Source organism: Hesperophylax consimilis, chromosome 16, assembly GCF_061612785.1.
Source record: "Hesperophylax consimilis isolate HC1 chromosome 16, BYU_Hcon_1.0, whole genome shotgun sequence".
NCBI lineage: Eukaryota > Metazoa > Arthropoda > Insecta > Trichoptera > Limnephilidae > Hesperophylax > Hesperophylax consimilis.
Window position 1 is genome coordinate 19,886,349 of NC_142851.1, and position 13,115 is coordinate 19,899,463.

At 33.1% G+C, this 13,115-nt stretch overlaps 1 protein-coding gene across 2 annotated transcripts in view; it reads left to right on the top strand.

The window, feature by feature from the left end:
- Positions 1 to 13,115, top strand: part of LOC149416851 (uncharacterized) — a 406,606-nt gene that overhangs the window by 73,315 nt on the left and 320,176 nt on the right. The window contains exon 3 of one of the 2 annotated variants that reach the window (XM_089641014.1): positions 9,484 to 9,558. The exons of the other annotated variant lie outside the window; for it this stretch is intronic. Coding sequence (XP_089497140.1) covers positions 9,484 to 9,558 — 75 coding nt within the window. The remainder of the gene's footprint in view (positions 1 to 9,483; positions 9,559 to 13,115) is intronic. 2 annotated transcript variants of the gene reach the window in all.

The window sequence follows — 13,115 nt, forward strand, 5'->3', positions numbered from 1 at the left end:
TCATCTAATTTCAAAGAAATTTTCAGTACAGGCATGAAACTGAAACATTAACAGAACTTGAATACAACTTTCACAGAAATTTAATATTGACTTTCAAATTTGATTTAATTGGTCCTAAGTATTAATTTATTCGTCGTTAACTCTTGTTTGAACATTAGGGATCTGCAGTCGTGCTTGGAAACGAAGACAAGTTATCAACATTATCAATAAATCCATTATCTATGGACCGTGCTAAATACCCAGATAACCTATACTTTTGTGAAAATTCAGGTAGTTACTATGCAATGTATTGTATTAGATTCCTAGGATAATCTATGTATAAAAGAAAACAAGTATATTTGCTATCATGATTTATTTTTGTTGTATTATGCCGTATTACTGACGAACGGACCATCTCAAAAAGGATATCAGAACATTTTCTGGCGTTCAAACTCAGCCATCTTGACAAATCGGCAATTGCCGAGCATTTAATTATTGATACCGGTCATTACTTTGGATTTGTTCCTGGAAGTCCTAGAAAGACACAAAACGCATCGAGCACGCCTAATTACGGAGGCAATTGAAATCCACAAAATTTCCAGTAATTTGCACTTCCAAGAATCTATTATGTCGCTGATAGCTCAGTAGATAGTAACGTATAATCTCTCCCTTTCCTTTATAAACCACGCAATACGCATGTAACTCTACTCTAGGTCACAGAGGAGCTCCCAGTTGTTGCGGGGTTAGATAAAATTATATACATCAGAGTAAAGCCACTGAAAATCTTATGAAATAACATAAGTAAAAAATAAGAAAACATTTTTCTGCCACTCCAAGACAAAAATTTGATATTTTTATAGTTACGCTTACAGGGGTCATGACTGATGACGTCATCATGTAAACTGGACTATTAAATTCTTGTCCGTTTCAGCTTACAGCCTAAGAATCAGTCAGTTCCTTTGATAAAGTAGTCCCAGAGAGAGCTCGTATGGACGTCATTGAAGATTTTCCTCCTCTTTCTCACGCGTCTTGTCTGAAAACAAAAAAGACAGAAGATACTGGAACGATAACATCACGAACGATCTCTCTCTGGGACTAGTATATAGGGTCATCAGGGTTGGTAAATATTAAAAAGGTTAGATTTAATACTCTCCCGGGTAACAGAATAAGGTAATGTATTAGTATCTTTCCCGTAGCCCCAGAAAATAACGAAATGGGTTCTCTGTTTTATGATCCATCCTACACTGTAAACGTTCTCTTGCTACGGAGAGTAATTTTTTTGTTAACATTTTTTAATTATTTGATTTAAATAAAAATACCTATTAAGGCGATGCACTACGTCGTGTAATATTTTGAATCGAGCCGCTATAAATAACACACCTTACGTAGATGGCGATAAGGCTTAAATTCCCGCTTAACACCAACCACTTGTTTTGATTTATGCAAGAAAAAAGCATGGCCAAAAAGTACCATTTAATTTATTTTGTGGATGTTCAGGAATAAATATTTAATGTTTTTTGATCGTTTTATAAATAAATTAATTTGCCACATTATACAATAAAACCATAATCGAAAATGGCTTCGTAAGTAGGAGATTTTGAACTTTAAAGCAGTTTTCATAGGCCTATACATTATTTTTTTCTGGACTTATAAAGAGACTTATCTAAAAAATACTCGATTTTTTCAAAGGCCAGGATGTATTATATTGGCAGTATTTAATTAAAGCATCTGAAACATTTCTAAGCGACCAAATTTTCAAACCAAAAACACATGATTTTAAATTACTACGTATGGCAACGCCTTAAGATAATAAAGGCAATGATTTTAATGGGATGTGATAAAGTTTCACTACAAAAACATAAAAGCATTCGTTTCAATTTGTAAGAACCGGCCTTGTTTCAAGTGTATAGTTGCTCTATTCGCCTTTTTTACGTGACATCTCCCAAGAGCGTCCATGTCTGTTACGTGTCAGACAGGGGAACTACGTCGCCACCCATTTGGGCAGCGTTGTGAGGATGGTTAAGGTACAGGCTGAAGGAAGGGTTTTTTTAATGCAGTGCTTGAAAAAAAACGGATTGCATTAAGGAGGACACACATATACCAGTAGCTCGTTCTACATTCGAGCCGAATTACACAAAACGAGTCGAAGAAACGGCCCGTTCTCATAAAGCTAAATCAAATACTGTCAACGGGTGTTCCGTTCGTGTCCGTCGAGTTTCACGCACGTTCATTAGGAATCTATTTTTTTACATTAGCTCCTAACATAGGAGATCCTGGGGAAGAAAAATCCTTCAAGGCCTATTTCATATTTGGAGATGCTGTGTGGAGGGTTTTTATGGAAAGGAAGGAGAGAAAGTTCCGGTAAGGAAGACGGTTGGGTAGGAATCTGGGGGTCAATGTGTCCAGGAGTGATGGACGTATGAATGGAGTGGTCAAAAAGTCTCTCTCAACCAGTCTCTCCCGATTCAGCCCGCCACGCAGAAGGTGAACAAACGCATCGGCCGCCAGGACCTAGACAAAATTAACCATGAACCCGTGGAGGTAAGTCACGAAACTGCGAACCACTAGGAGTAACGTATGGCAGGAGTGTTAGTTATCCAATAAATGGTTCTCGAGGAGGCTGTACCCATACCCGCCTCCGAAATTCTCCTGCTTAAGCTACTTAGAGCAGACTCGATTAAAAGAACCGTGAACAGACGCAGCATCCCTACAATGCGTCTGTGCATTGGTCTGTCAACAATATATTGTCAATAACACGGACCGCCCTCCTTTGCACCCAATCGAGTAGGTTTATCAATTAGTTGCGGGCTCTTGAGATGCCCAGCCATATATTGATCGGTCTCGGATGAGGTGAGAGCCAAGCCATACCGTTTAGCTATGTTGCTCTTCTGATTTCGTAATTTACGAGAAAACTCACATAATATTCCGAATCATCATTTATCGTTCTGTTAATACCATATTTTAAAGCTTCAGTATCTTTCACTGGAATTCCTGATTGATTTAATTGATTTATGGAACACAATTATTTTATTATGCGATTTAATAAACCAAATATGTTAATTTTATGTAGGTATTTGAATTTTTTCGGGTCAGTTTCAATCATATGTATTAAATCGCATATCAAATCGCAATCGCAAATGGCAAAAAAACAAAACTTTCTAATAATCAATAGCAATGAGTTGGAATTGACTTATACCGGGAAAGACAATATATTATGAAAGTATTATATTTTTCGATACCTACAAAAGGAATTAATTTAAATAAGTTGAATAACAAGTTCTGTGAACAGTAGATTTCGTATCCAAAAAAATATGTTCTAAATTTCTTTTATTTTAAATCAAAACCAACACTATCTGCTACTGCAGCGCATGACAGGTGAAAACGGCTACCAACGTGAACCGGAACCGGAACGTGACAGAGAAATTAAGCCCCGCATTCAGAATTTCTACCGATTTATAACATTTTTCTCTTGAACGCTTTTCTTCACATAAGTTCATAAAAAATATATACATTTGCTGAGTGTTTATTGGAAACATAACTAATATTGAGCTACTAGATACATCTAATTGATTATTAAGTAAACAACTTAATTAATATTGGGCTAATAGATACATCTAATTGATTATTAAGTATACAACTTAATTAATATTGGGCTACTAGATACATCTAATTGATTATTAAGTAAACGACTTAATTAATATAGGGCTACTAGACAAATCTAATTGATTATTGAGTATATGACTTTTAATTTTTACAGCTTTTTAATTTGCAAAACTTCCAAATTATTTAATCTGTTACCATGCCCATTTTTATGGAGGATATTAGCAATGGTGCTATGACCAAAAGTGTGATACTTATCACTGCATTATGTTCTGTTATTTGACATGTTATGCGTATGAAAAAAATCTCACTACAACTTTAAATGCTACTTAAGACGTTTGTCGAGAGATCTTTTCCATATTTTCACAATTACCGCTTGATTATGATAAACATTTCTTTAAATTAGCGAGCTCCCTTTAATATTCGTATTTCCATATTTATCTCACTTTAAAACCTTGTTTTTCTTATTTTTGAACGCCTACTACGCATACTACTACAGATGAAATGCCACAATCGAAAATTATCGTGTATGATTAGATATTTTTTATGATTTAATATTACTGCCATTTTCTGAATCGTATGAAAATAATGTAATCCCTCCAGCGTTTTATGGTCATATTCTATAAAAGTATTATTAAATTTTTTTTCTATCATGTAACGTAACTTTTTGGACGTTAGATAGAAAAGTAATGATTTTTTCCAGTTTGTCTCAAATATTTTACTGGATGCCATTAATAAAATCATAAAAATAGCCAAAACGAATAATTCATATTTCGCGCTGCTATCGTAACAATCGGTTTAGCTTAAAGAATATTTTATTATTTTATTATAAGAACGAGAAAAATGTGAAGTAACAGTTTTCTTAAAAATTTTCCAAACAGAACGAATTAGTTTTCTCAATTTTTCTATGATTCAAGTAAAAAAATATTTTTTGACAACGAAACGAAATTTAAAAAATTAGATGTATATAGCGCAATTGAAATACTCAGAAAATCTTCCAAACTGAACCAATGTGTTGAAAGTACAGACGATAGAATGTTTATAACTCGGAACCAGTAAAACACAAATACCTATAGTTTTTAATAATTATTACATGTTTCGATGCACAATTAATGTTGAAACTACCACTTTCGTTCCATCCAAAATATATGTTTAACGTGTAGATAATATTCGGCAAGTTTGTGTACATACTTATTATATAAGATCTTTTTTGTTATTTTTAAGATATCCAGAAGCCTTTAAAGTCCATGAAAAACTCTGAGAAGAAACTTACAAGACTGAACTGAAAATATTTTCTTCGGATTGGGTCAAATTTTTGATTTATTATCTTTTACTTCAAGGACAAAGGATTATGGTGTGAGCAAAATAGACGGGATATGAAAGAATTTCTTTTAGTTATAATATATTATAACATAATGCGTTTTAGTGATATTTTACCTAAAGTGCGGTATTCTCCAACCCTTAAAATATGATATCTATATATAGCGGTGTACTATTTTCTTTCAATTGAATTATTCAAGTCCAATTAACTTTTAATTTAAAAAATCAATCAACCTATTAAATAAAATAGATAAGCGAAAATGAAGATACCAAAATTCTATATTTTTTTGGCTTTTTTTGGCAGATCTAAATGTGACTAATTATTTATAAAGTTTACTAACGGTGTTCAATCAAATGGCAAATATGATATATATGGTCGTGAAAATCATCCTAAGGCTAATATTTTATAAATACTATCAGCTTTACAAATCCAGCAATTAAAATATTCTGTGGTTTTTCACTGATCTACACTAGTATAAATAATAAAAGGAAACCAAAAATAAAATAAAATATTAATAAGAAAATTTATTCTAATTTCTTTACACAGATTAAAAACTCTTCGGAATGTGCCGAATTTTATAGGTATCGAAACCTTAAGATTTTTTGCTATTTTTGAGTGTGTATCATTTTATCACCATTTAGAGGTAATAGTATCTTGCCTCTCACTTGGCGGAAGCAAAGTAATGAATAAAAATACAGCAGGGGTCATTTCCCGAGCACGGTTGCGTTGTTGAAAGCCAGACTGATATTAATAATGCAATAAATTATAAATCAACATACGCCGGCTATTTTTTTCAAAACATATCATTTGATACATATTTCAAAATAATACATATAAGTAGTTGGCAATGTATGTGATTTCCTCTCTTGAGTGCAAGTATCAGCTTTATTAAGAGAGTGTACGTGTACGTAGTTATAACATGTATAATGTTATATAAAAATATGTATGAAGAAATACAGTATATATATCTGTAAATGTCAATCTAAAATGCCACGTATTTATAAATAAAATAAATAAAAATCTACAATGGAGGTATTTTCTATGAAATGATAATTCCAAAGGTATTTGACCTTTTGGCTACGTAAAAGCAAAAATGCTAATAAGCTGACAACGTCGATTTTAAATAGTAACTTTAACATTCATTGACAGTCCGCATGTACTCTTTGACACTAAAAATATCTTAGATTAATTAATAAAGTCTTTGAATCGTGTACACGATTTCTTTAAATTCTGAGAGCTGAGTTAGTTCACCTCCAATCATTAAACATCTAGACCGGTCAGTGGTTGAGTGGGCATAGCGCTTGGGTCTCACCCGAGCGTCGCGTGTTCGATTCCTCGGCTGGCTAAGTCCTCCATCACAACACAAGCAACATTTTCGGCTTTCTGTGGTGGTAGTAGGAGATTTTCAAACATTGTTGGGTTATTCGTAACCCGGGAATGTTTGTCTTTCTTTTAAAAAAAAAAAGTTATTTTACATGACGATATTTTTCAAAAAGTTGTGCTTCAAGACAGTTTATCTGATAACTTGCAGGCCGTGCTTAAAGCAGTGGATTTTGCCTACCGCCTGTCGGAATCATATTCAAACCGTGCTCGCAAATATCGCTAAATGACCATAGATGACGGATTTCGTCAATATCATACTGTCACAGAGCTTTATCGATCGTCCGTGCATAATCTCCAGGTCTGATAATTCAGACGTATGGTCCTTCCAATGAGTATATGATCCTTTCTTTTTGGTAAATGTCTTTCATGTTGGAGACTGAATGGTTACGACGGAGCTATCAATGACGTGATGTGTACCCAGTAAGCATTTTTTACGTTCGTTTTATCTGAAGGAGTACATGTTGTGTTGAAATTTGTTCAGAAGTCGAGGGAAGTTTCAAGAAATGCTGAAAATTCAGTTAGAAACATTCCCGGTAGGTGTAGCAGGCGTGACAGCACCGGAAGTAGATCGTAGCCACCTGCTGAGACGTAAACCCAATGTATCCGCCGGAAGTGGTGGATAAATCACGCTCTGTGATCTCAGGGTGTCCAGGGAGATGGGGAGGGTCGGAGAGTAGGGGTGACATGGGGGGTTCAGGGGGGTCCCAGGAGGTAAGGGGGCCAATAGGGGTACACTCTACAAACTGTTTGATGGATGGTACGCGCCGTGTAATGAAAAATTTCTTCGAAAAGTATTATAAAGGGGATAAATTAAACTTTTATTGGATTTTAGAAAGCAAATCCTTGACATTTTTCATTTAAGTAATAATATAGAACTTTTTTCCAGATAATTATACAGGTGTAAATTAGTTTGATATCAAAGATTATATTAGGCAGATTTTGATTGTTGTTGAACAGTTTCAAAAAGCGGAGTTTAGCGTAAAAATTATGTCAAGGATGAATTATGCATTTTTATTATAATTTTTGTTTTTTTATATTTTTTTATTCAACACCAGCCGCATATTTTACGGTTGACGTAATATAAATATCATTACAAAACGTGCAACATTCTTAGCTCGATGGTACTAGTTATGAATTTTGTATAAAAAATTAAAGCATTTAGAAGGCATCTATTGAAAACAACATGTTTTTTTTTAAATGGATTAAAGGTAGTAGATAGTTATAATTCTGGGATAACTAAACTCTCCGCTAACCTGCTTACGTATTAATTTTTAATTTTAAAATATATTTTTGTGAGATTCTAAAAAAACGAATTTCGTATTTTGAAGCGCGTCTAATAAATGCGTTGATTTATATCTCTGTTTGTCTATTTTCATAAAATCTTTATCTCAATACGTGGGGGTAAGGATCCCACCTACATTTTGTTTTTACTTTACCGCATTTGCTGACAAGATTAATTTATAAAACGAATTATGTATTTCTAATTTTAGCACAACACACACGCGTAGAAACGACATTTGTTTGTGTATCCCAAAGTAAAGACATAATTTTATTTTTGTGAATGAAACATCTAAATTGGTCTGAGCAGGAATAGTTTAAACTTAAAAAATTAAGCTACCTGACTGAATGAAAGCTTAGAACCAAGATTTCACTTCACTGTAATTAGGTAAAATTAAGAGGAGCTTTTGGCCCCGAGCGAAGCTGTTGCCTGAATAAAATAAATCAACGGGGAGATTTATGTACCATTATTTATTACGTAAGCTTAAAAAATGTCTGAAAGTCCCTTAAAAATCCTTATCAGCCCGGTGTTTTTTTAACTGATGGGTAGGTAGCCAAATTTATTGATACTATAAAAAACAAGCCATTTATATAAAACCTATAAATACAGTAAAACTTTGATTTCGATTTTCCAAAATCGATTATCAGAACCTCGATTCTTCAGATATCGATAAATCTTTTTTTTTTATTTACAAGGAAAAAGACAAAATTCCTATATTTATGAAACGTTGATCATTCATTCATATTGGAGTATAAATGTAGATCTGCAGGAGAATTACCAAAAAAGTGGTGAAACACCAATCCAGGGGAGAGACGAAGAGGGAAAAAAATACATTATAACGTGCTAGGTCGAGTCCAATGAAACTATTTTCCAGTAGATAAAATCAATATTTGGTGATGTTTTTAGTAAATCAACGTAAAACGTAAGAAAAATACAAGAATTATCCCCTAGAGGGGTGTTCCATCACTTCATATTCGGCAAACTCTGCAAATTTTTCTTTCCTCTTACCATTAAGAATGTATAAGCAAATGTTCATGAATATATGATATTTTGGTTACCGGATAAATCATCACAATGATAATTTATCACATCTTTAAAAAGTTATATAAAGTCATGTAAAGTGATGAAACAAAAACTTTATTCACTGGGTTAAGTAGGTTAGGTTAAGTTAAAAATGTTTTTTTTTCATCGTTTCTAATTATTTTATATCACTTTTTAAAAGTGTGTTAAATTGTCACTGTGTTGAGTTATCATGGAACCGATTATTTATACCAGTGATTTTTTTATTTTTTTTATAGTGAATACCTCACAAGAGTCCCAACTGCTCCCGTCTGGAGCCACTATGGCATCCCCAATTGGGGGATGTTGTGAGGCTGAAGGTAAGTGGGGAAGGGAAAGAGGAAGGTGGGGAAGTACCTGGCTATTCAGATCTAGTCACTAAACACGGCTAAAGCCATTTGGAGCAACGTTTCAATTCTGAATGGTGGTCTTACACCAGGGCGATACTGGTAGTATCTTCCACTCTGGAACGTGCCGCAAATATACTATATATTATTTTAATTAATTAATTGTGAAATAACACAAATTAATCAAATAAAATTTATTTGCGCACGCCGGGTTCGAACCCGCGACCTTCGGAATGGCAGTCCAATGCGTTACCACTGGACTATGCCGGCCGTCAGTAAATACGTTTCATGATGCACTAATACTTATAATAATGTGTTGAATTGTCACTGTGTTGAGTTATCATGGAACCGATTATTTATACCAGTGATGCACTAATACAAAGAATATGTTCTCCCAAAGGGAGCCATCCCAGTTATATGATTCTTCTTTCATCGCCTCTGTTGATCATTGTATTTTAAATATTGTTATTCATGTAAAAATAACTAATTTGTATATTATGTGGTTTTTGTTACAGGTAAGACCAAAGTTTCGAACAATTCCCAAAACCCCCGATGTCGTGTCACACCGGTCCATCGACAGGAAAATGATGGTACGAAATTATTTTGTATAACCATAATAAGCACTTTTATGGTACTAAACATTAACCTTTCATCTTCGATGCAAATTACATGAACTATTTTTCTGCTGTAACAACATTAACAATAAAGATCTGCCTCTCAGAAGCTTTCAGTTTTTAAGACTAACCGCGGAGGCACACACACAGACACACCGGTTTTGTCGATCGGTTTTTGATGGTCGGTGCCAGTTTTTTTGACAATATACAAACGTTTCATCTCTTAAGATCTGTGACCATTGCCATACAAACTAGCATCGGCTGTCAAAAACTAGCCGGCAAAACATATATGTGTGTGTAGCCTCGTTGCGCTGAGAGACATTTTTTCCAACAAGTTGTATTGTTTTAAGATTTATCGTTATATAAGTAAATATTGATACGAAAAATGCGAAAAAAATTTAATCCAAAGATGTGCAAGGTTATTAAAATTTTCTTCGTGCTAAATGTGAGCTCGAATACATCAACTGGAGTAGATAAACGTGTAGTTTTCTCAACGCGCTGAAAATAATCTAAATATTGTTTATAAATTGTAAATACGGACACTTAGTGCTCTTTTGGACTTTTTCGGATTTTTTTAAAGTATGATGAGCCTAACTGAGGGCCTACTACTCTCCATCTGTACCTATGGATCAACCCAGATATAATAGTAACAAGGGAGATGGGCCATGAACCGTTACCAGCATGAAACCGCTCGCACAAAAGTGTTGCAAACATTGTTCACCCACACTACACTAGAAATGCCTTCCATGTGGATTTTAATCGAAACTAATTTCGCCACTGAATTTTGGTTTTAGCCCATTTAGTACGCGCTCTGTTTCTCTTACACTTGCTGACATAATATATCGCCATCCCATTTGATCAAAACCAAAATTTCCTATTGACATTTAAAATTTAAATAAAGAATAGTCAGACTTTTGTATCACAAAACGCATCCGCATTTCTTATTTGTTTCTTTATTCTATGGTTGAGCCGATGCTGTATACTTACAATGCAATTTATCTTTTATTTAGAAATGTCTTCATTTTAATTCACTGCCAACAAACTTCCGTCTTTTTTCTTCTTTTCTACCCCTTTAATCTGTATTAATATCTCTATCCTCCAACTAAATATATCAGTCAAACATTTCCTACGCAATGTTTCATAATATCAAATATCACATTTTAATGGGCAAAAACACGATATGATCAACACAGACTTTATAGTTTAGACAGCACATATTTTAAATTCGAACCCCGGTCTATTGAGTTAGCTCACAAAGATAGTTTTGGCAGAATGTTGTGTGACTCCTTTGTTCTTTAAACTTGTTTGAGCACCTTTTGTGTAACACCTTGAGCGGGAATGTATAATAAAAGATATCGCAAGCCGAGTTGAAATAGACGACTGTATTCAATTTTCAGCTGCTCGACCTTAAATGTTTCTTAACCTATTTCTTCTCTATTGATGTTCCCAAGATAGTGGAGTGTATTCGCTAAAGCAATATAGAAAGAAGATGCAGCTTAACTATAAAATGAGAAATTAGATAATTGTCAACAGAGGGCGCTAGAAATATTATAATATTTAATAATATTTTTTAGTAGAAAAAAAACATAATTGTGTGAACAGATAGTAGACCTTGCGTTAAAAACTGCGTTTCTAATTTTCTCTTATAAATCATATCCAAATTTTCCTCTGATATCGTAAGATTTGTAAGAAGGTATTTAAATTTATTTATTTATTTATTTATTATTTTATTTACGCCCTAATGGGCTTTTACATGAAAATATACATTTACATTGATTACAATAATTGAACATAAGAAGATAAATGGAGTTAATTGTAAGAAAGCAACACATATAATAAAATTTTGTGCAAATTAGCAAAACACTAATAAGATGGATTCAATATAAAATATACCCAAGCATGAAATAGTAAGTAAAAGAAAGTTCAACATAAAAAGTAAGTAAGTGGGTGTGTTTAAACCCAGTATTAATTGTGAGTTTAACAAATCGATAAACCAATATAAATTAGAGTGTAACTTACTCGTGAGGTAAAGAACATTATAACAGAGATTTAAAAAAAAAAAAAAAAAAAATAACAAAATAAGAGTTGCACCTGTAAAAAGCAAAAACTAATAGAATTTAGCAATATCGACATGAATAAGAAATAATAAGATCTGAGATGGAACATAGTGTTATGTATAAAAAGTAGTTAGTAGGTATATGCATACAATTATAAGTGTATAGTAGAGCAAATAAAAAACAAACAAATATGGATATAATTTACTTGAAAGGTTTCGAATGGGAGAAGATGTAATAAAATTATTAAAGCTATAAAAGTTAATTATTAGCCGATAGAATCGAAATAAGTTGCCTTTTAAAGCTCACAAAATTGTCAAAACCAAACATATCTATAAGTTCACAGTATTTATTCGCAAGGTTGTGAATTCTAGGAATTGGTGAAAAAATAGAATAATTAGTGTTGAGGTTCTTGTTAAATTTAAAAGTATCTTTACTGCGAGTTTGCCTAGCAGGAACATTAATGCAAATAAGTTCCAACAAATTAGGGCTGTCAATTAAAGATTTAATAATTTTGAATAAAAATAGCAAATCAATTAACACTCTTCTATCAGATAATTTAAGAAGTTTAGTTTCAGCAAGCAAGTTATTGTAATTTATAAATTCGATTGGAATTTTCATTTTAAAATTAATGTACCGAAGGAATTTATTTTGTACCTTTTCTAATGATTGAGAATGGACCTTGTAGTACGGTGACCATACGGTGGAATTGTATTCTAATTTGCTTCGTACTAACGAGCAATACAGATGTTTTAATGTTGACATACTTTTAAAATTTGCTCCCATTCTCAAAATAAAACCTAGTATTCTCATCGCATCGCTTGTTATTTCATCGATGTGTTCGTTAAACTGTAGACTCTCGTGGAATATAACACCAAGATCACGAATCTGTGATACACGAAGAAGATTAGCACCATTCATAAAATAGGAAAAATTAAGTGGATTTTTGCCTTTGTAAAAACTGATAATCTGGCATTTACCTAAATTTAGTTGCAAATCATTGACAGAACACCACGCACATAGTTTATTAAGGTTCAACTGCAAAATTGCGCGATCGTCATCGTCTTTGATTATTCTGTATATCTTCAGATCGTCGGCAAATAACAGGACTTTAACATTAGTAAAAATATTAACAATATCATTGATAAACAAACAAAATAATATTGGGCCCAAGTGAGATCCCTGTGGTACTCCGCTCGAGGCAGCAAATGTATAAGAAGTAAACGAATCTATCTTGACTGCTAAGTACCTTCCTAATAGATAACTCTTAAACCATTCCAACATGCTCCCTCTTATTCCCAACAATTTTAGTTTACGTAATAATATTTTGTGGTTTACTTTATCAAATGCCTTACTGAAGTCAGTATATATGGAATCAGTTTGATGTGATGCATTAAGGGCATTAACAATATCATTCGTGTACAATATCAAATTGGTAAGAGTAGATCTACCTTTAATGAATCCATGTTGAAGGGGAGA